This window comes from Leucopleurus acutus (genome assembly GCF_964270905.1).
Source record: "Leucopleurus acutus genome assembly, chromosome: 2".
Classification (NCBI taxonomy): Eukaryota; Metazoa; Chordata; class Mammalia; order Artiodactyla; family Delphinidae; genus Leucopleurus; species Leucopleurus acutus.
This window is the reverse complement of record NC_139143.1, coordinates 88,566,985-88,591,272: the sequence shown is the minus strand read 5'-3', so window position 1 is coordinate 88,591,272 and position 24,288 is coordinate 88,566,985. Positions and strand designations below refer to the sequence as shown.

At 46.5% G+C, this 24,288-nt stretch overlaps 1 protein-coding gene across 1 annotated transcript in view; it reads right to left on the bottom strand.

Annotated features, from left to right (window-relative positions):
* TBX15 (T-box transcription factor 15) overlaps nt 1-22,875 on the bottom strand; it is a gene marked incomplete at its 5' end in the record, with an annotated part of 99,614 nt that extends 76,739 nt beyond the window's left edge. The window contains one exon of the mRNA XM_082833055.1: nt 22,671-22,875. Coding sequence (XP_082689181.1) covers nt 22,671-22,875 — 205 coding nt within the window. The remainder of the gene's footprint in view (nt 1-22,670) is intronic.
* Between the last annotated feature and the right edge of the window lie 1,413 nt (nt 22,876-24,288).

The following is a 24,288-nucleotide window of genomic DNA, read 5'->3' as shown; positions in this document are numbered from 1 at the left end:
GAAAAGAATTTATGACAAGATCAATTTGCAAACATTTTTCAAAGACAAGGATATTAGTTAGCAAATATGGAAACATTTTCTAATACATTGTTGGCAAGTGGGTGGGAAAATAGGCTGTCATGTCTTGTGGGTGGAAGTGTAAATTGCACAAACGCTTTTGGAACATCCATCAAAATTTTAAATGACGTAACTTCAACTATACAACTCTACTTCTAGAATGTATTCTATAAATGCTATCACAAGAGTGCCCCCCAAAGTAATCAAGGAGCTTTATTTATAGAAGCAAAAAACTGAAAACAACCTAAAGGTCCATGAAAATAGTTTGGATAAAAATTACGATAGATCCACACAATGGAATACTATGGGACTTTTAAAACAGTGGGAAGGGGGGAACCTGTAAGTATGTCTATTTAACAATCTCCAGTATAACAGTTTGAAACTAACTTCATAAAGTCCAAAGTACTGTGTGTATTATGCCACATTCTATGTTTTAATGTTAAAGGTTTGTATATATACACAATTAAATATGTACATATAATGATTCATAGACATCACACCTATATGATGCAAAACAAAGTAGTAACAGTGACTGATCCTGGAATGATAACCTAGGAGACTAGGGATGGGAGATTAATTTTCACTCTATGCTTTTCAGTGATTACTTTCTATCCTATCTGAATTTTTTTAATATGTGTACAAATTATTTGGGTTTTTTAAATTTGTAAGCAAAAGAGAAGAATAAGTAACAACTGTCACAGCCTATTAAGGAACAGAATCTTGCAGGACAAGTATGATCATCTAAGACACAGAGGTGGGCCTGGTACTTTAAGAGGAAAAGTACAAAACCTACCTTGTGATTTTGAGGCCTTGATTCAGTCTGTCAAGGAAAACCTACAGACGTACTTGCCAAGCAGACATTGATTGAACAGGTATACAGGTAACCAGAGGCCCATCCCCAGAAGGAGGTACCTAACGATCACTGTCACTCAGCAGGAATTTAACAAATAGTACAGAGCAGGTGCTCCTGGGCCTACTGGGCAGCAGCTGGGGAAACGTACAGGTAGACATTCTGGGCCCAGAAACCCTGGCTCCTCAAGAAGAGTGAAGGAAACCGTCTACATCGCTACCACGTGCCTACAAGCCCAGCCCACGGACAGACCCCCGTAGAACCAGAGGAAAACCCACTGCACATTCAAAGGCCCTCAGACAGTAAAACAGTATTCTTCCTGCCTCCAGCTCATCTTCCAACCCCCCGCCCCATTTCCCAGGGTAAGGGCAGTGGGGGTACTGAGTCTGAGGGGAGGCTGTTAATGGGAAACCAACGGCTCCGTCCCAGGGCTCTGCTCATACCTGGCTGTGATCTTGGGCAATTTGTCTTCACTCGTTTCCTCACCTCCAAAATAAGATGACTAGTAGCTCCCTTTTGCGTGGTTTTGAGAGAATCAAATGAGATTATCATGATTTTCCTGCTCTGAGAAAACAAACTACCATACAACTATAAAATATTAGCAATATTACCCTGGTGATTGGTTGCGTGAGAAGCCAGCAACTTGACTGAATTGTCTAGCCATTTGGTTTAGTCAAAACAGTCAATCAGACAAACAAAACCCAAAGTTAAGATCAGTTCATTAATTGCCATGCAGATATATTATTTTTTTATTATTATATCATTATGTATTAGCGCAAGGCAGGGGTGGTGTGAGGACTGGAGACACAGAGATAAAGACAGATTCCTGACGTACAGGAAAGGCCAGGTCCAGTCAGGGGATATGTGAACAAATAACTGTACTCCAATATTGTCACTACCCTATTCTGTTAGAGGTACAGGAGAGGTGCCACTGGAGAAAAACAAAAGGATTGACCCTGTGATACTTACAGAATCAACCTCCAAATACTGACTCACCAAATACCAAGGTATACAGACCAGTAACAATTGCTCACCAAATTACACATTTATTTGTTAAGGAATCTGCAAGTGATTCGGAGTAATTTTTGGTATCAGAATGTTAACCAACATATTTGTTTAATATTGTTTGGATTTAGTCAAGCCTCTCATTGAATAATTTCAAAACTAAAGGACAAAAAAAAAAGGACCCCATAATTGGTAGCCATTTCAGATTTCACAGTGGTAGGAACACTGGGTAAAAATTAAAGAAATGACCTGTAAGTAGCAGCACTATTAGGCAATATTTCAATCAAGATAACTTCAAATAATATCTTTACCACCATCGCGCTCAGGGCTATGTTCTCCAGATGCCTGACAGACATAGCTGTATTCCATCAAAACAGCAGTTCACCCACCAATTCAGTGGATCCCGTCCATCAGTTAAGTGAAGGAGAGGGACAAGTAGAAGATAAAATAGACAAAGCAGTTGTTTAAAGTCATGTAGACAAAAGAAACGGTTAACCAAATGTTTCACTTTCAAACACGTGTTATATTCAACTGGATGTTTCATTCAGGTCTAAATATCATTCTAAGAGTTGCAACTGTTGGGCAGAGCTCCCTGAGTTAACCTGCATAAAATTAAATTAAATTCTAATTTAATTCACTTCCAGAATGGTATTCTGTTGCCAATGTTAAAACCCTGAAGGAGTCTCCTTTTCCATGACCTCTATAAAGTAACAAGTCGTAGTTGCCACAACCAGAAAAACATCCTGAGCCTCATTTGCCTAGGGAGCCTGTAATCAGATCTTACTTACCGCCCCACGTTATTTCAAGAGCCACAAGTCATTCCTATTAAAACAAAAAGTAATTTTCTGTCCTTGCTACAGTAATGAATGTTCTCGGTTATGACATTTATTTGGGTGCCGGCAGAACTAGTACAATTGCTTTTAAAATACAGGGTCCAGAGCACTCATTTAAGATGCCAAACATGCACTAACGAGTCCCTTGTCTCCTAGGCATTACCAATGAAAAGATAGTGGCAGAGAACACTAGTTTCCATACCTGTTGCCCATCAAAATCATCTGAGGACTTTTCTAAAACACAGACTTCACCCCCTCATCCCCATCCAGATCTTCTGAAAGGAGTATTTGGATTGGGGCCCTAGAATCTATCCCAGTAAAGTACCCTTCAGGTACATTGGACAGTCAGCCCTAGTGCAGAACCTTGTTTAGTGTGTGGTGTCATGAAAAGAACCAAGTAGGCGGGCTTCCCTGGTGGCGCAGTGGTTGAGAGTCTGCCTGCCGATGCAGGGGACACGGGTTCGTGCCCTGGTCCGGGAGGATCCCACATGCCGTGGAGCGGCTGGGCCCGTGAGCCATGGCTGCTGAGCCTGCGCGTCCGGAGCCTGTGCTCCGCAACGGGAGAGGCCACAACAGTGAGAGGCCCACGTACCACAAAAAAAAAAGAAAGAAATTCCCTGAAAATAGACACTTTTATTTTCAATTAGAAATACATTGGGGCTTCCCTGGTGGCACAGTGGTTAAGAATCCACCTCCCAGTGCAGGGGACGTGGGTTCGATCCCTGGTCAGGGAACTAGACCCCACATGCATGCCGCAACTAAGAGTTTGCATACCACAACTAAGGAGTCTGCCAGCTGCAACTAAGGAGCACACATGCTGCAACTAAGGAGCCAGTGAGCCACAACTAAGGAGCTCACCTGCCGCAACTAAGACTCAGCACAACCAAAAATAAATAAATAAAATTTTAAAAAATAAGAAAGCAGTACTGCATGTTTAAAAAAAAATCATGAAAAAAACCAAAAAGAAATACACTGAATCTGTGAGCTTTGCAATGCAGAAGGTAAAATCCAAGTCATCAAGTATACAAAATGGGTCTATTTTCTTTTTTTTCTTTTCTTTTTTTTTTTTTTGCGGTACGTGGGCCTCTCACTGCTGTGGCCTGTCCCGTTGCGGAGCACAGGCTCCGGATGCACAGGCTCAGCGGTCATGGCTCACGGGCCCAGCCGCTCCACGGCATGTGGGATCCTCCCGGACCGGGGCACGAACCCGTGTCCCCTGCATCGGCAGGCGGACTCTCTCAACCACTGCGTCACCAGGGAAGCCCTGGGTCTATTTTCAAGGCCAAACAAAAAGTACAGAATCTGTTACAGGAAGATATGACTTACTTTTAGCAAAGTTGGAATATGAAAATCTGGCATTACCAAAGTGATAGGAATTTGTCTTCATTTTATCAATGGGTTCTTTTTTTGCCTTCATAGCATTTCACTCTCTATCACCAAAAATAACAAACATTCTTTGCACATTGAAAAGCAAGTTTATCATCCAAAGATTCTATGTACACATTTGGTGAAAAGTGAGGTATAGCAGGACCTAGCAATAAGTCCCACTGGGCAAAATTAAACATAAATTTATTTACAGAGACTATTCAGATATTAGAAAAGTTGGTGCTGATAATATTTTGCACTTCAGTATCTGAAGACCCCAGCTGTCCTTCAGAGACAGGATACTTCATGACCGACAACTAGATCTTGGTGAGCTGTCATGTGCACCCCTCCTAAGTTTGAGTTTCTGGATCACATTCTCTTTCCAAAGAGGACTCAGAGTAAGCCTTAAGTTGGAATGGTGGACTCCCAAAAGACACCAGGACATTCAACACGTCCTATAATCTGTTGGCTATTAACATTTAGGGACCCACAAGCTCATCTTGAAGTATCCTCACAATTCAGGATCAAAGATGTTCAATGAGAGAAAGACAGACTCAGAGTCATCCTGCTGTTTACATATAAACGGTGGAGAAGCTCTCTTTTCCCACAACTTGGAGCTCAAGGCATCAACTCATCCCAGGTCTGTCAGCCTTCATGTAATTTTGTCTCCCTTCTGCTGTGTTTAGAATTGAGCGATGGCTTGAAAGCCACCAGTCTTGCGGAACCCACAGTGATACTGGGCTGGTCCCAGCAGTCAGGCACCATCGTGGACATGGTAACCAAGAGCCCAAACAAAGACAAGCTTGAAGAGCCTTTTCCTCTAAAGTAAGTTCCAGCTACACACAGCAGTAAGGCAAAGCATAAAGAACGAAAGGAAATAGCAAAGTAAGGCTGGTTTTCTTCTTGACAATCTGAATCAGACCACAGATTTTATATGTAATTTGACAGGTACCAAAAAGTACCTGGCACTTTGTATCTCAGTCCCTGACTCTTCTTTTATGACTGTGCTGGTTCTGAAAAGCATTCTCAGAGCTGCCACACATTCCTCAGCCCTCCATCTTCCTCAAAGGTTACCTTGTGTTTCAGAGGGTTTTCTCTTTTTTCCTCCTGACAGCTCACCTTCTTTCCCATCATGGGGCTGAGCCCTGAGCTGGGACCTCCTGCCAGTTCACTCACATATTCCTACGGCTCATAGGAAGAAACAGCCAGAAGAATTTCTATCATTCTGCTTCAGCTTAACACAACTCTACTTTCTCAGGCAAACTTGTGCAATCTGTCTTTCATTTGGAGATATTTTTGTACTTCTGTTTGACACTGGGGATTTTCAGATTGCCTTTTATTCTCTTTCATTTTCTCCCTTGCTGGGCAGAAAACAGAGGCTGCCATGGACATAAGGCCTGAAACAAACAGGGTAAGATGAGGCAGAGTTATTCCCACAAACTAATTGTGCTTCCAAATGCTAGTGCCCGGTCAGGAGAGAGCTCTGAAATAGACTCCATGCAGACAGCATTCGGCAAATCCCAGCTACAAAAACTTCTTGTTAATGGGGCAATTAGAGATCCTTTCCTTCTTAAAATCCAGTGGTCTTATCTCTATTAGAGATAGAGACTTCAGAGTATAGAGATATCAACTCACACGTGCAAGATCACATCTAGAGGCAACTGGCAAACGCCTCATGCTGGGCCTCCAGGACCATCTGGAAGCCAAATCATTTGTAAAGTGGCTGTAGTGGTTACCATACCCCTCACTAAAGTTGGACAACTACCAATTCAGTTTAGCAAATGTTCATGAAGAGTTAACAGGGATTCGAAGAGGAGAGAGTCACAGTGCTCTGCAGGGTTTTCCAGTCTTACAAAACAAATATGCCCTCCAAAAAGCTAACACTCAAGGCAAAATGTGTTAAGTGTCATAAGAAAGGTACAAAGGATTGACTTTTACAGGCTTCTACTTTGTCCTTTCTTCTGTGACCAATTTTAAAGCATAGAGAAGATCGATCAAAAGCACTGTGAGAGCGTACGTGTGTGCATGTGCACAGAGATGGCCACAGAACCAAGAGAGACAGCCAAAGTCACTGCCTCCTTGGCTACAGACATCAATTGCCCGAGAGTCTACAGGTTAATCCAGTCTAATAGGACAACAAGAGGATAACACGTGTATATGCTGCCAAGAAAAGAAAGAACTAAATTCACATTACTCTCCTGCTGGCAATGCAAAGTCTGTAGGGATTCTATGAAGCCAGAGGCGGGGCAGGAACCTTGCTCATAAATGGTCTAATCAGATTACTCAGTGAAGACCTCCCCTCAGAGGAGCTTTATGGTGATGATGGCCAGTGGGGAACCTCTGTATTCTTACCATCTTGGCTTCACATTTGATAGTTGCAGTTTACCTAGCTGAGACTCCCTTATTACTATAAAGTCACAGATGCACACTGGCACCATTGTGAGAGGAAATTACAGAGAGGCCCCTAAAAGGGAGTTCCCAAGTGGGAAGCAGCCACATAGCACAGAGAGATCAGCTCGGTGCTTTGTGACCATCTAGAGGGATGGGATAGGGAGGGTGGGAGGGAGATGCAAGAGGGAGGAGATATGGGGATATATGTATATGTATAGCTGATTCACTTTATTATAAAGCAGAAAGTAACATACCATTGTAAAGCAATTATACTCCAATAAAGATGTTAAAAAAATAAAATAACATGAACACAGAACCCAAAAAAAAGAGGAGTTCCCTATAGCGGACTCCAAGTGAAGAAAATGTTGGTGACGTCTGAGAACTTTCTTCCCTATGGCAATATCTAAATTGGATTTGAGCTCTGCATGGATATATGTGGTTTTCTTCTGAGGTCATCCTATGTTTGAATGTGTACATCATGCCAATTAACATTTATATCAAATTATTCTTTTTCATCTTGGAATAATTTTCTTATATTAGGTGCTTAAGATGAGTCTTGAAAGTAGGATAAACTTTCTTCAAAAGAAATTTTAGGGAAGGAGAAGGAGAAAAGTACTCGGGACAGGAAGAGCAGGAGCAACTGCATGGAGGACAATAAAAGTTAGCCTCTGGGGGCTTCCCTGGTGGCACAGTGATTGAGAGTCCGCCTGCCGATGCAGGGGACACGGGTTTGTGCCCCGGTCTGGGAGGATCCCACATGCCGCGGAGCGGCTGGGCCCGTGAGTCATGGCCGCGGAGCCTCTGCTCCGCAACGGGAGAGGCCACAACAGTGAGAGGCCCGCGTACCGCAAAAAAAAAAAAAAGTTAGCCTCTGTCCAAAGGAAATGCAGTATCCCGAAAAGAGATCTGCACTCCATGTTTGTTGCAGTATTATTCACAACAGCTAAGATATAAACACACTATGTGCACAGGGAACTATATTCAATATCCTGTGATAAACCATAATGGAAAAGAACATGAAAAAGAATATATATATGTATAAATGATTCACTTTGCTGTATAGTAGAAATTAACACAACATTGTAAATCAACTATACTTCAATAAAATAAATTATAAAATAAAAAATAAAATAAAGTGACCATCCATGGGTGGATAAAGAAATGGATATATAAATATAAATATATATACATACATATATGTGTATATATATAAGTGTGTGTATGTGTGTGTGTGAATATTATTCAGCCAGGGGAAAGAAAGAAATCCTACCATTTGCCACAATGTGAACGGACCTTGCGGGCATTATGCTGAGAGAAATAAATCAGAGAAAGACAAATACTGTATAATCTTACCTATATGTTGTATTTCTAAAAGTTGAACTCACAGGAACAGAGTAGAATGGTAGTTACTAGGGTGTGAGGTGGGGGAATTAAAGAGATGTTAGTCAAAGGGTACAAACTTGCAGTTAGAAGATAATTGAGTTCTGGAGATCTAAAGCACAGCAGTGTGATTATAGTCAACAAACTGTACTATATACCTTCAAGTTGCTGAGACCACAAAAGGTGGTAATCATATTTCAGTATATTAATGTATCAAATCAACACACTGTATACCTTAAACTTACACAATATGTATGTCAATTTTTTTTTTTAAGTCAGCCTGTGTAAAGGGAATTGGACAAGCAGTGGAGATAAGCTAAGAAGGGTAGGTTGGGACAACCCTATCTGACACTCACCAAAAGGTTTCTCATAAGAACACTGAAGTGTTTCTGAGTTCCAAAATTTACCAAAAATATCATTATGAGCATGGTAATACGGAGCACTTTCCATGGGCCTGGCACTGTGTCAAGCACTTTGCATTTGTTATCTCACTTAATTCTCACAACAGCTCTGCAGCAGGTATTCTTACCCTCATTTTACACAGACGCACCGGAGGCACAGAAGTCAGTCACTTGCCCAAGGTCACACAGCCAGAACCATGTGCAGGGGTCTGGTCCCCCCGACCCGCCCTCCATGCTCTTCACTGTTGCGCAAGGCTGCCTCTTTGGCTTCCACCTGTTGTCTTAGTTTCCCACACCAGCCAGTTTCTTCTGCTTCTAGGATATGAAGGACCGTCTGCTTTCTTTAGAATTTCATACTCATTCCCCAACAGAGGCCATCCAAGGCAACACAGGGTTGGTACCCAGCTGGCAAGATGATGGACCAAAAATTATCCTCAAAATTTAGGAAAGACGCTGGATGAGAACGCCTCAAAATCTACCTATACACATGCCCCCAAATTGCCCTTGCGTTAAAGCCAGATCTGTCATTCTCAACACTCACCAGCGATGAGCCACGCAGCTGTGGAGGCCTAACAGACAGGCAGGAAAACAGGCAAAGAAAGAGAAGAATGTAGTCAAGCCCCAAAGAAAAAATGTTAACATCCGGAACAAACTCACCCACACAGGCTGGGGAACCGTTACACTGAGCTCTCCGTAACATCCCCCAGGCACCGTCCCGCCCAGCCCTCCCTACACACACGCGCGCACTCACACACGGATCCACACACACTCTCCAGGGCTTGGTTTACTATTTGCTCACCCGCACAGCAGTCAGGTTGTCCTGTGTCTGTAGGAGGTGCCTTCTGCCGTACCTACCACCCAGTCAGGGTATCACAGAGATGCCTTAAATCTCTGTGATGTCACAGTCTAATCTGGGTAACGCACAGTTGCAGCAGATGGGATCTAATGTTCCCAGGACTAATGCTGGTCATACCACCAGTGCTCTGAACACTAAAGGAACATGGAACTGGCCAAGGCCTGGCTGGTTTCATATCTTGCAGCAGTTCTAAATGGACAGATCTCATGGATGAGATCCAGTAAATCACCTAAGACTGCAGCATTCATCTCATCCTCTGTCACACTCTACACTTCAAGAGTCTGGCTCCACATGGGTTCCTCGAGCAAGGAAATGGGCCCAGAGGTTCATATGCTTCTGTTGCTGCAAGAACATATCAAATCCCATCAGTCGCTGCCTGCCCCGAGGGAGGTGGGCAATAGGAGAAAGTAAAGCTTTAAAACAGAGATTGACTTTACATCTTTCTCTTTTTAGCTTCTAAAAGCCATTTTCCTATCACTGTGTACAACAGACAAGAATATGATAGACCTTACAGTTAAACAGCAAAGAAATACAGTAATACTAAAGTCCACACACTGAAAGCGGGGGTCGAGGTGGGGGTAGCTTTTCTACAAATCCCTGTTGGAGGCATGAGACTTCCTAAGTGGGGAAGGTTACTCAGAGTGGAGGAGAGGGTGGGAAATGATGGAAAGACAGTGAACAGGTCCACCAAAAACTTGAAACCCATTGTTAATGTCCCTGAAACTCACTGCTGAGATCACAACCAGTTAAAGCGGGTCAGAGGAGTAAAGGAGCTCAGAGTGTAAGTGTTTATCGGAACGCGAGATTTCTGCAAATCACTGATCCCACACGGAACTAGGCTGCTCTAATAGAGCTGTTACAAAATAAATGAATCAGAGCAGTCACTCAGAGGTTAAAGTTAAAGCCATGACTCTGAGAGTGAGTGTACTTGCTGTGGGTCCTCAAGGCAGTTTCCTAATCCTTAGGCATTAGAAAGAAGCCACTGTGGAAATCAGAATCTCCTCCTTTGTAAATTCAATCCACGGCAAAGGGATTTCAGCTGAGATTGCTGAGTTCGAAAAAATCAGCAGTACTTAGAAATGCACGAATTGCTCGTCACTGCAACTGATACGTTCCTAAGCCGTTCCATTTTGAATCAATTACCAGTGAGATGCCATCCATCCCGTTGTGAATGGAGAAGGGAATGGGTAAAACAGAGCAGTTAACGTTTCCCCTTCATTTCACTGCATGAGGGGATTCAGGATGAGGAGGCTTTAGGTCGAAATCAATATTTCAGACACTAAGATTTCTGTGCATGAAACTCAAAGAAAAGCAAGTCACATCGGGAAGGCTGCACTCGCCCCGTTCCAAAAACCATGGTGTAGAAACTCCACCCTGTGATCACTGTCACAGCGGCTTCTATCAGCAGGTATGAAGAAGGCACCTTAGGGCTAGAGGGACTAACAACCATAGGAAAGAAAGAGACCCAGAAACTATAAATGAGCTCTCTCTCATTTATGATTTAAGAATTGGTTTGGGGGGACAGCATGGAGAGCAAGCATAAATTTCCGTCTACGAAAGTTCAAAATTCTCTCCATAGCACTGCAGAGTCATCCGCAGCGGGGAGCAGTACAGTCTAGTGGTTAAGACATTGACTCTGGAGCCCCATGGAGCTGGGTTTAAATTCTGGCCACACCAGCTAAAGTGAACGGGAGGTGTGTGTCTGTGGGCAAGTTATTTGAGTCTCAATATCCTCACGTGTAAATGGGGAAACAATTACCTCCCTTGAAGGACTATTGGGTGCATACAATGAAAGAATGTACGACCATCAGCACAGTGCCTGGTACCCTCTAGCCGTGAAAGCTCTTATGGTTAGCAGCTGTGGGGACACTGAGATAATATGATGCTTGTAAGACTGGAAGTATGGAAACATCTGATAAAATGTGGAGCAGAGAGTCTATTTTGAAGACTGAGACCTGCCTTCCAGCCAGGACAAAGCAGCTCCCTCCTCTGAATGGCCAGGCAGGACCTGAGTGCTACTGGTGAAGGGCCCTGGGCTCCTTGAAGGAGGGAGGGCTTGGGAGAGATCCTTTCTCTGTTCCTCTTCCCTGGGAATGCACCTTCTCCCTCTGTGGTGGAGAATCAATATAAACAAAGTCTGGGGTGTGACTATTTAAAAAAAAAAAAAAAAGTAAATGATCAAATCCAGCCTTCCGTTTTCTGGAAGGAAGAGAACGGTGCAAAACTGTGCAGCCAGATGTGAGTTCTAACAGAATGGCTGGAGCTTCTGCAGTTTCCCTGGAAAAAGACTTCCTAGCGTCTTCTTCCTGAACAGTCAGCTTGGTTATAGGTTTTCCTTTCACTTAGTCCCTTCCCCTCCACCTCCATTTCTTTGAACTCAACCAAGGGCACCTAAAACTCCTTCACTGCAGCCTCAGCTAATCGGTGCAACTGGCTCATTTTGCCCAGAATCCTAGGGGGTCCATCAGAATACAGGCTTTACAAACAAAGCCTTAGGAAAATGAATGTTCTTTATTTCCTATACGATAAAACCTGAATTTGGGGGGATTTCTAGGCTCCAAAAACTAACCGAAGAGAAACACGCTCATGTTATTCCACTTTCCTGCATCCAGAAAGGCCCCTCTGTCTGCTGTCAGAGCTGAGTTCCTGAAGAGCCGGTAAAGCTGAGGCTCCGTAGCTCCACCCTCTGCCCACCCCCTCTTCCTACCGTACGCCAGGGGGCTGACCCCCACCCTTGGAAGCCCTCTCCCCCTCCCGTCAGTGCTCACTCAGGTGCTGGCTTTTTGCCTCAGTGGGACCCTAAATAGCAATGGCTCTCAAAGTTTAATTTGATTTGATTAAGCCATGCCTGCTTCAAAGCCTGTACTCTGTTTCCAGCCACACGCTATACACCAAGTACGGATCCCACTCCAAGTCCCAAACATCCCATTTAAAGCAAAAAACTGGGGGAGAGGGGCGGTGGCTACAATAGCTTATGATTTGCAACAATTTCTTATTTAAACTGGTCACTAAGGTAAGTAATCACTGTCAATTCAACTGATAGGAATAACAGGCACCGTGCTAAATCCTTTGTTCCTTCAACACGCGCTATCTCATTTAATCCTCACAAACACCTGTTGATGAATACATTTATTATTACCAATGCAGAAACTGGGGTTGACAGAGATTAAGTAACTTGCCCAAGTTCATACAACTAGCAAGTGTTGGAAGTAGGGCTCAGACACAAGCTGTTTAACCCCAGAAACCTGAGTTTTTAACCATTCTACAATCCATTCATTGTAACAAATAGTAATGATAATAGGAGTAATTATCTCATTAGAGTGTTCTGGGAAATCATACATATATATACAATTGTTATATATTATTATTTGGAATATATATATAATTGTTACATATTACATTTGGAATCTATGTATATATATAAAACTTAGCACAGTGGCTGGTACATAGTGTTCAATAAATTTGTTGTCATTGTTCTTGTTGTGTTATCACTACCATTATACTTTTATCATTTACTAAGTATTTCCTCTGTGTCAGCCACTTGTGTCAGGCTCTAGAGATACAAAAGCAATGAAGACAACATCCCTGCCCCACAGCAGTTTATAGGGCAGTAGTGAGAGAGGATGACCAGTAAATCTACAAGCTCCATGATGACAGAGGTCTGCACAGGGGCTGGGGCTGCAGAGAATGGGGCATCAACTGAGGGCGGGGAACTGTCACCGGGCTTTGAAGCCCAGCTGTACCAGTCTGTAAGGAAATAAGGTCCCACAAGACAGAAACATGAGAAACCCTCTTAGGTGTGTCCTGAGCCCAGTTTTTTGTCTGACCCTGCCCTCAAGTTCAGCAGCTATGAATAGAGAGGTCTTGAACACTAAGCTGTCTTCTGATCTATCTTGTTGACAAGCGTTTTGCCTGTTACTAAGTCATCCTTTTAGCATTCTCACAACTCTGCCAGATGAAGATCTCGGCTTAGCAGACTGGACATGGAAAATAGTTACTAGTGCTTTCCATTAGGCTCAAATAGAAATGAGGGGCAACTGATTTTGGGGGGATGGAGGCAGGTGGGAAGGGTGGTCCACCAATTCAGTTTACCAGTGATGAAGTTTTTCTCATTCTTCATTTTTCAAATCCATAGAGTTTTTCCAGCTATTTCTGAGAATGGTACAAAAAAATGTTCAAAGCATAAATAACTTATATTTCCTTTAAATTCACTAATGCCATAGAACTCTTTTAGTAGGAGGGTCCTGGGCATTCACACAAACAATAGATTACATCAGACACAAAAGACGAGAAATCACTGATCCAGGACTTCTGAACATGTGATACTAATCTAAAAACTTTTCAAGAGCTTTATGGAAGCTCTTAATTCTAGCTGTAAAAATCTTTTTTTTTTTTTTGGCCTTGTGTTGCTATTACTGTTACTTTCTACAACTGCAGTAAAACTTCCCTCATTCAAACAAAGTAAGGGATGAGTCAAGTGATAGCCACAGTGCATCAGGAGAAAAAAAAAATTTTTTTTACGATAACAAGATCACAGAATCTTATAGCTAATGGGCTTCAGGTGTTATTTAAGCCTCTTGCATCTCACAAGCCAGGAACTATGGCCTCATCAGTTACTATAAAACAACTTTAAAACATTTTTTTCAACATTTATATGTCCTCCTTTAAAACAAATATCCCTGGTTCCAACATTAATGACAAAACTAGCACTAGCATCTAGGTCTAATTTAAGCGAGTATAGCCCTCTTCCTACTTTAATACATGGATATAATCTAGAATACGAGGGCCTGTGTTGAAAGCTCTGTAGTATAGTGAAGACTCATAGATATCCACATAAGCAATTAAGGCTTCCGAAACGTTTTACAATTCAGTATTCCTCTGCAAGCTTGCATATACGATTAATTTTCTAAGTCCTTTTTTTCCTATATAGCACATAGGTATATAGATATATATACACCTAGCCCCTCCCCAGCTTTGCTGCAAACAAATAAAGAAATCAAAGTATTAGACTTCTGAATTAAGGAAGATTTGTCACATCCAGGGAAAGCATTGCTGCGTTCACAATCATTTATTGGCCCAAGTGCTTGCCTCTCCCCACTGTGAAAAGCAAGTATTTATTTTTCGGAAGCAAAAACATAAGGCCTGAACCACCCAGGTCACCTAACCCCTAGGTTAAAATTCTGGGCTCTTGGGGCCTGGTGTGATTGATGCTTTGGGGCCAGGATGCCTCGAGGGGGGACTTCCCTCTCAGCTAACGCTGAGCTCTTGAAGGGAAGCTGTCTGGCCGGCTTCTTACAGAATATAGTCATTTCTCAATCTGCTTGGTAAAGATGGGTGGCTTCTTTGTTTTTTTTTTAAGAAAAGAATTACTTCATTGTTTTAAATCTCCAAGAACAATGCAAAGAACAATTGCCTGTTGTCCCTTTGTCTCGGTGGGCAATGCCGGGTTTCTGGGAGGGGAACATCTCTGCGGTTATGAGCCCTACACTCTCGGGGATCATGTGTGTCTCGAACCGACAAAATGACCTTCCTTTTTAATGGACTGCCTGTGATATTGACTGACCCTAGAATTACCCATTTGGAAATGGTTAGAGATTAAAAATCCTACAAGCCGAGGGATTCTTGGTTTCTAATTGCTAATGTTTGAAGTGAGTTTGATTCCTCAAAAATTTGTTCAGTCTGATAAAAGCAAAAGCTCAAACTCCCCTCAGGGCGCGAAGTGTAAGATCCTTGGGTGCTGTCTGATTTGAGGTTGGTTTGGGGTTTTTTTCCCCTGATTTTTTTTGTGGGAGGGGGGACGGCAATCTTTCACCAAAGCCTTCCTAATTAGCCCCATAGTCCCCGCATTTCTCCAAGATGTAAACAGAGCTGAGAAAAGCACCCACCATCCCTCAGAATGCCGGCACTGGTTTCAAAGGCCCCGCGCTAACCCTGGGCCCACGCGGCCCTGCGGATCGGCCAGGCGGAGCCCCGAGCGCCGGAGCAGGAACGCGGGCCGCGCTCCCCGAGGCCCGGCCGCCGCTCCCGCCCGGCGAGGCGGCCGAGACCCGAGCGAGGGACGGAAAGCGGGCAGCCCCAGCCGCGGCCCACTTCGCCGACTCGTGAAGGTCACCCGAGCGGCCCTGGTTTCCCAGGGATGGTTTCACGAAAAGAGATGCAATCCCAATGCCTTCCTCGGTGAAACGTCATCTGAAAATTTTTTAAGGGGGTGAAAAAATGAGCTACCAACGTGTGTGTAGGAGATTGGAGGAGGGGACCAGGTCGGGGTGAGGGGAAGTGAGGAGGGAGGGGAAATACAGGGGGGTGAACTGCACTCCGAGCCCTTGTCTGGGGCTTTGACATCACGTTCTGGGCTGTGGGACAGTAAAGAAAGGCAGGGGGTGTTCGGGGTCAGAATTTCGGTTCACCTGGTGGAGAACTAGGCGTTAAAACTCTAAGGATCCGTCTAGGTGTGTAATGACCTCCAGTGATCCTTGTAAAGGGAACTCTACTGTTATCTGTAGCATTTTGGTTTTTAAACGAAGACTGTATTAGGAGATTAGTTCTGCAATCCACAATTAGGGGTTGGTGTTTTGTTTGCTGTAATCCTCTAAAGTGTGTGGCAATTTGGAAACAGCTAATTTGAACCTCAGCAGCTATATTGTAGAAAATATAAGAGGACAAATAGGGACAAGATGTTGAATATATTTCCTATCTTCTTAAATTATTTCCCCCAAATCATACTGTTTCTCTCACTCTTTCTATTAACCATTATTATTATCCAGATTCCTTTCAGTTGTTCCATTAGCTCTCTTCATGGAAGAACATGAAATTACTCTTCAGAATACAAGGCAGCTTCTGTCCATCCAAAATGAAGATGGCATTATTCACAAAATTAAAAGCCAAATTTAGAAAAATTTCCACTCTCCTCGTTCTTTTAAATTGCATCTGCACAGTCTCATTTTCTGCTGTTTTCTCTTAGGTTTTAGTCAAAATCATCAATTTGAGAGTTAAATAAAAACACCAATAGCTAGAAGTTTCAGGTCTGGGGATACTCTTGAATTGTCAAAGGATACCTAGAGATGACAAAGTTTCTTGCCCCCCAGATTTTAGGTGTTCCCAATTTGTTAAACTGGCTCCACACACACACACACACACACAAAAGCAGTTTATTTTCTCTGCAACTTCATCTATGTCTCATTCAGAACTTAAAGCTCACACATAAATTTGTGTATAAAACACATACACTTGTGTAAATACTTTTTAAATATCCTGTATATACTTATGTATAAAGGGCAGAACTAGACATTGGCTGATTTAAAAAGTACAGAATAAAAAGTAGTGATTACAAGGCCTATTTTCACCTCCGGTATCAAAAGCTCATCATCAGTTTGTAGTCAGCAAAAAATGTCCTGCCCTGCCTCAAAGTGAAGCCATTAATGGCAGGGAATAAATGTTGATTTGTCGTCACCAGTTGCTTTAATTCCCCACCTCTTCCCATTTCACCTCCGGTCCTCCCTACTGAGTCTCATTTTCCACCCTGACACTTAGAGTGAGGGCCTCACTTAAATTAACTAATAATTATCCTTGCCCAAAGAAGTGTAAACAGACCTTAATTTCAAAATTTGCTAATTGCTGTTCCCAGTACAGACCCCTGAGTATCTCTATCATGCACATATAAAATTCAAAGCTCACTAGAAACCAGAAAAGGCAAAGCAAAAATAAACCATAGGGATGAGAGAAAGAAGGGGGAAAGATTCCATGTTCCACCAGCTCCCTACTTTCCGCTGTGGAAAAATATCCCAAAAGGTTAAAACTAGAAAACCACTTAAATATTCTCCCCATGCTTAACTACTTTATCTTTTGGGAGTAAGAAAGCACTAACCAGCTACACCCCTGGAATAATCATTGGACAGATTTCTGCGTTTCCAAAAAGGAAAGTGAAATGCCAATCTGCTCTTTATCCCTGTGGAATTTGCACAGTTCAGCCTGGCTTTTTTTTTTTTTTTTTAAATCTACAGTCACCTAGAGAAGAAACTCCCAGATTTAAGAAGTAATCATTTTTCTCCCAGGTGTGAGAAATAAACTTCTACTAGAGTCCATAATAAGAATCTCAAAAAAAGTGCTCTCATCTTATTAATATTATAATTTTGGCAATAGAGAAAAGGATTGTCACAGACCTGGAATATTTCACTCCTTAATACTAGCAATGCCCTTGGAGAGGCTTAGACGAACAAAATAGTTGTCTTCTGAGCCAAAATGTATTTGTCCCTCCCTCTTTGTGGCCCAACATGAAGGATTAATGATGAGGGACTTGCTTCCATTAAACTCTCATCCACACAAGGAATTATACAAATAAACGGGGGAACACAAACCACCAATACCCAATCATTTTAGTACTGGCTCCCAGGTTAGGCATTTCCTACCATTCTTCACTTACTCCTCACGTGCCGAGTATATGAACTAAATATGTTAAACAAATTTTCTTTAATAATTAAAAGATGTTCATGATACCATTTGAAGTAATGGGGTGGAGGTGCACAGGAAAACGGCAGCGGGTATGCGTCAATATAATTTCAATCCAAGCCCCACCATAAGAAATTTAATTCCCCCTTCCCCCTGCATGAACGTCACCTCGTAAACTTTTCTTTCTGGAAGTTTTATCTATAAAATCAGGAAATCTAAAGTGGCTAGCTCTGAAACCAAATAAAGTATTCAATAAGAAAGAGCGTTGGGTGGGCCGTAGAAGACGCGAATTCAGAATCGCTGCGCACCGAGGCTGGAAGCTGATCTGTCCAGGAAAGCCTTCGCCGCCCTTTAGGCTTGTGCTCTTCGGAACGGTCTCCGAGGGGTAGGGGTGGCTGTGAAGCCAGCCGGGCAAAGGGGCAGCCCTGCACCGAGTAGCGAAGAAACGAGAGCAACCCGTCCCACCCGCGCGCACGCCTTCCACACGCTTCACGTGGGTTTCTGAACCCCCCGGGGGAGGTGGAGGGGGGTATGGGGGCGACCTGCAGAGGTGCAAACCACAGCCCACTCCATTTCTTCCAACACAGTCCAAACTCTGGGCACCAGGGTTTTCCGCATTCCCTGTCCTCCCCACTGCCCTCGAGCAGTTTGCTCCATCTATGGGACAGAATGGGTTGGAATTATCTCCTTTTTCCGAGTGGCTTCTATCGTGCCACCACTCCAGGACCGGAGCTTTACGCAGAATGTCTCCATAACCTTCCCCACCGCGCGGGGGACATTGTGGCGCGCTCTCCCAGCCCCGTACATCCAGAAGGCACTAATTTAGCCACTGTCGGAGCAGAGCGCGAAAAAGGCATTTGGCAGTCATGCCCCAGCAAACCACCATCCTTAACCGGCCTACAACGAATTCAGATCTTGCCTACCCCTTCACTCCCTTTCAGAATCGTGACACAAGGTCACTGACCAAAGAGGCAGCCACCGCGGAAGGCCGTTTTGACCTGGCAACCGGGAGGTTTGGGCATGTTCATCAGGTCCTACACTTGGCTTACTCGCAGGGCGCAGAGCCGGCACTTCGAGGCCTGCATCGGTGCCGGGACGCACGCACCGCCGAGGAGCCGGAGTTCTACCCGAGAAAGACCCTTGGCGTCTTGCCCAGAGCGCCGCATACCCATACACTGCGGTCCACGCCCCAGCCTGCGCCCTGGCTGGTGCTTGCCTCGCACAAGTACGTTCTCCCCACTGGCTTCAAACTCATCGCCTTTTCTCCATTACTTAAACATCAGTGAAGAGTCACTTCTTCCGTTTTGACCCTAGTGTTCCCGTATTGGGGGGTTGGGAGTGGGTAGAGGGGTGATGTCAAGATTAAAATCTTGGAGTTCTACTCTGAGCAAACAAGCCGTAAACCGGCAGATTAATTCCTGTGACCGGTTGGTCTAGCTAACTCGAAGGAAGCAAGTGCCTGGGGCACTGCGAGGAATTTTCTTGTCTCATTTCACTAGGGGTTGCGCAGCCGGGTGCCTGGGAGAAGGCGAGCGCCTGACGTGTGTGCACGTGTGCGCGGAGTGCGTATCTCCGTCGCGTTATTGTGTGTGCCTGCTTTGTGTGCCCACCCGCGTGCGCCGCCACCTCCTTAGGCCGCCGAGCGCCTTGGCTGCGAAACTCAGGCCCGCGGGCTCCGGAGGGGGAAAATCCCATCGCAGAAGGTTTAAATCATTTTTCTCCGCGGGGGATCGGGCCTCGGCCGCACTCGGCTGTGGGTTTGGGCGGGAAAGACCCAAACCCGAGCTGGGGAAGCCGGGTGGAGCCGGGGCTGCGGTCCGAGCGCAGATGGCGCCGCCGCGTGCCTGAAATATACTTCCAAGGCCGCAGCCGGAGCAGCTGTTCCCGGCGATCCTGGCTCGAAAGTTTCCTCCGTTGCTGCTGTGTGAGAGGCGGGGGCAAGGCGACCCGAGAGCCAGGCTTTTCAGAGACCGGTTTTGAGACCCTCCGCAGCCCGCAGAGGCTGAGTGCTGGCGGCTTCTCCAAAAGACTGGAGCGCTGGCCCGGGTGTAAAAATGACGGTACCTTACAGGCCCTTCTCAGGGCCTTCTCCAAGGCCCGGAGGGCCTCAGGATTTTTTGGGCCCACCAGGCTCGGTGGAAATCTTTGAAATACATACTGTGTGTCCTCTGATGTGTGAGGGCCTACAGCGAGCAGGCCAGGCTGGTGCCCCCGCTTATGCAGGTTGGTGCCCCAGGCTGCGGGCGCTTGGCGCCAACTAAAGCCAGCTCTGTCCGGACGTCGAAAGGAAAACGGGCTGTGAAAAAGCAAAAAGCCACGTCTTTGAAAAAAACTTAAGCATTAAAATCGGACCCTTCGGTTGTCTGAGGATCCCGGAATTTTGAGGGAGGGCTGAAAACGACGGTACCAGTCAGGGAGGGTATGGTGAGAATGATAAATACGGCTGCTCTAAGGCGGGTGGCCTGTGTATGTGTGTGTTTGTTTAATCCTTCTCCAGCCCCTTGGCAATATTCTTTTTGTCGCTGTGGGTTTTTTTCTGTTCCTGACTTCTTTTCGGCCTAGGGCCGGCGAGCCACGCAGTGGGTCCAGCCCCCTCTTCTCCTAATCGGGAGAAGAAAATTTAATGATAATTGTGAGGGCCAGCCGGCTAGAGACTCGGCCCTGGGCATAATGGAGTCGCCCGCGCCCCCTTTCCCGCCTCCAACACCATGCACACACCATTAAATGTGGCTCTGCCTTTGTATTTGTTAGGGCGCTGTATTAAAGACAAAAAGAAAGGCCTATAGGGAACTCCAAGCCCTGGTGTGCCTTCTACTACCCCGCTCAAAGCCCAAAGCTCTGTCTGCTCCACTCTCCTGACTGCCAAGTCTCCACATCAGAGCACGCTTTTTCTGAAAGATATTTTTTCATCCTACATCCTGTTCGTCCTGTTCAAAAGAAAGTCTTGGCCACCACGGGAACTCCAACTTGGAGATCCCCTCGGCCCACAACGGGACCGGCCCAGCTGCACGCAGCCTGGCTCCGCAGAGGGCCCGCGAGTGCTTTTGACTTCCGGCTTCTTCCTCCTACCAGACCTTTGCCCCACAAACATATTTCGTTTTCTCTAACCCAAACGCCCATCTTTTTCTTTAAAAAAAAAAAAAAGTGACAAAGGTAATGAGAACTGGTCAACTGACCTCTCTATTATGTAAAGTTCTATGTTAGGTCCTCACCCCCTACCCCCATCCCGCGGGAGCCAGGAAAGAGCATTCTGGATGCCAGGTTCTCGTGTTCACATCCCTGGACTGGTCTCTCCTTGTCCCCAATCCTCATTGTTTTCTCCCCATTATTTTCTGAGAAGGACGGCGGAAAGAAAACTGCCAGTTGAGTCTCATTATGATCCCACATGTTGGTCCTTTTGAACATAAGACCCTACACGGGCTCCCTACGACCTGTACCCCCCTCCCAGAGAAAAGTACCCGTGGACAGGACAGGGCGTCTGCCATACTCAGTTAGATAACTTCTGCCTTTTCCACCATCGGGAAAATAAAATAAACTACATCGCCAATCGTGAGTTGTCATAAGGCCTGAGAAAACTTCCACTAAACTGTGTGAAGGCCCAAACGAGATTCTGACAACAAATAAGTACGGTGAGGAAATAGGGTCTGGCCAGAGATGGGAAACACACATTAGCCATGCGTTCCATTCTGGATTGCCCACACAGGGGTCCGCGTGGACAGGCACCCGCATCCAAATACAACGAAAGGCTTGAGCAGACGAAATAAATCTCCTTTTAATTTTCTTTTCATCGACTAATAAAAATAATTCCCCAGCACGAAACCCAAATACCGTAACCGGCCGCAAGAACACGGAGAATTCATCAAACTCTGTCTCTGCAGGTCACCCGCTAATCGCGTTATTATTAGCCTCAGGAGCATGGAAATTGAACTGTCACTGCCGAAAGAGAAAATGTAAGCGACAGCTGTCCCTCCTTGGGTCGGCCAGCTTTCCAGCCCCCAAGCTCCTGGGCCCCAAGCTGGGTCCCCAAGCTCCTGGGCCTGCGGCCAGCCCCATCCCTTTGCGGGCAGCCCTTCCCTTCCGACTTGCCGGCGCTCTGACCCAAATCTACTCTCCAGCCCTAGCTGGTCAGCAGGAGCACCTCCAGAAAAGTTTTAGAAATCCTGTACGGAAACTTTCTGAAGCGCTAAACCAAGCCGCTGCGAGCGTTGAGTGTGTGCGCGCTCGCGCTCGCGCGCGCGCGCGGGCAAAATTCTTCCGACAACAGCTGTTCCCCCTGTGTTTTGCACAGTTGAAATCTTGGCACTTAATACAAAACGTTTTTTTCTCGCCTTCCTAGGGTTCTGTTAAAGTACTGATGTAGACACCCGCCCGCTGTTTTACGTGTTGTGTGTATATAACGTGCATAGAAGGCGCACAGATCCGAGACACGTTGCTGCACTGATCCCCACAAATACGCAGAGATGTGGGCCCTGAAGAGTGGCCCAGGGCGCAGGGTAAGCGGGCTAAAATCCATTCCTCTTTCCACAAATGCCAACTAAGTAGAAATATAATTATGCTCCCTCGTCACGGGCATTAGGAGAAACACAACTTGAGTCCCAGAAAAGTTGGTGTGGAAAGGGAAAGGACCGAGGTTGAAGGCTAAATGGGACAAACTGGGCAATTCCCACAGGGGTGTCGGACCGAGAACTCCGTGCCAGTCCTCGGACCTCTCAGAAGTGAGTCCCAGCTCCTCTCCGCTCCCGCCACTGCCTTGCATCGGCGCCCCTCTTAACCCCAGGGGCCTGCAGCCCCAGCAGCTGCGGGCACCGTGAACACTGCATTCTGCTCCCAGAAGGAGAAGGGGATGCGAGCAAGAAGGCCTCCCGGTTTGAGGTTGGCGACGAAACTGCAAGGCTCAGGCCAGTTTCCCCAAATTGGTTCCGGCGAATTTGGGGAAGGCTCAAGGCATTTGCGCAAAGAAAAAGAAACCCGGGTTGGAGCAAGACGTCGTCACCGCCAGGGCCTTCCTCTTCGCCACTCTCCCCGCCCGCTGGCCGCCCGGCGTCCCTTCTCCGCCCGCCTCCCGTGTTCTGGCCCTACGCACTCACCCGGGTGAGGCTCCAGGCCGTGCGCGGCCTCGTCCTCCGTGTCTCCGAGTGGGCCCGCGGGGCTCAGCGCCTCCATGGACAGGTCCAGCCCCTTCTCCTCCCAGTCTCGCAGCTTCCGCTTTTTATTTGAGCCGATCAAGGCTTCAACGGAGAAGGCATGTGCTCGCGAGCTCAGGGCGACTGCAGATCTTCTCCTTTCACTCATCTTAGCCGCCCGCACCCCGGCCCCCGCTCGCCCCCGCTACAGAGGGAGCAGCCCGAGCCCTCACGCTCCGAGCGCCCGCCGGGCCGGGCCCGGGAGAGGCGGCGGCGAGGCGGCCGAGACTGAGGCGGCGGCTTTGCGGGTCCTCGGCACCCTCCCCCTGCGCCCTCCGCCGCCGGCTCGGACCGACGTCCCTGGCTGCCCCAGCCCCTAGGAAAGAGCGCCCCGAGCGCTACCCGCTCGCTGCATGAGCGCCCGAGTCCTGCTTCCCACCCACCCGGGCAGGCGCTCACAGGCTGTGCAGACTGGACTTCATCTTTTTTTTATTCTCTCTCCCTCCTCCCTCTCCCTTTCTCTCCTCCCTCTCCCTCTTCCTCCCGTGGTCTTCCCGTCCTTCTTCTGATCCAAACTTCTGGGAAACCTTTTTTTCTAAATTCCTCCCTTCTCGAGGAGCTGGGGGCAGGCGGTGCGCTCCTGTCCGAGGGGCGAGGGAGAGGGAGGGGGGAGGAAGAGAAAGACTGAGGGGAAAAAAAAAAAGCCCCCGACCAATGGCGAAGAGGGAACAGGAGAAACCCTGAGAGCGCCGGCCAATGAGAGGAGGGGAGAGACTGAGGCTCGGGCCAAGGCTCCGCGCGGATTGTCCCCGGGATGTTCCTGGGCCGACTTTAACTCCTGGCTTCCCAGTCCCCCACGGTTCCTCGTGGGGCGGGGGGGCGGGGGGGTGGGGGGGAAGGGAGGGGAGCTGAAAGTCGAGGTCTGATCTGTGCCGTTACAAACTCCTGCAAGTCCCACATCCATACCTTTTCCTCCCAAATCTGCTAGGTCTCACAGACGCTGCAAGCGCAGAGTCATTTAAATTACGGATCTGGAATTGGGAGGCTCTGACAAAAGGTCAACCTGTCCAAATACGCCAGAAAAAGATTCCGACAATCTCGCGCTTGTCCCCCAGATGCTATTAGATCTGCTAGTTCCGCCGGGGTTTCGCTACACAGGTTCTTATTTTCCTGTTGAACGATTTCTAAGCGACTCTGGTTAAGGCAAAACGAAAGAAACAACAAGAAAGCCTCGTTACTATCCGAGGTCTTGTAATTGAAAATACAAAAATCGCTTCGTCCTTCCAGCTCTACCTGGTAGAGAAGGAGACTAGGCGCCCTCAAAGCGAGAGGGCTGCGGTGGGACACCCGGCTTACCGCGCGCTCCTCAGGCGGATCCCGACTGGGCCCGCACGCAGCAAATGCTCTCCTGCTGTTCGGCGTGGATGCTAAGCCGGGCTTCGCCTGCTTGGGGCGCTTGCTCTGGAGAACCCGCCGAGAGGGGCTGGGAGAGGGCAGCCAGGAACTTTGACAGTGGAGAAGGAGCTTTTTCAAAATTCCCTTTAAATCCGATCACCTCGGGAGCCCGGCTCTCCCCGCCCCA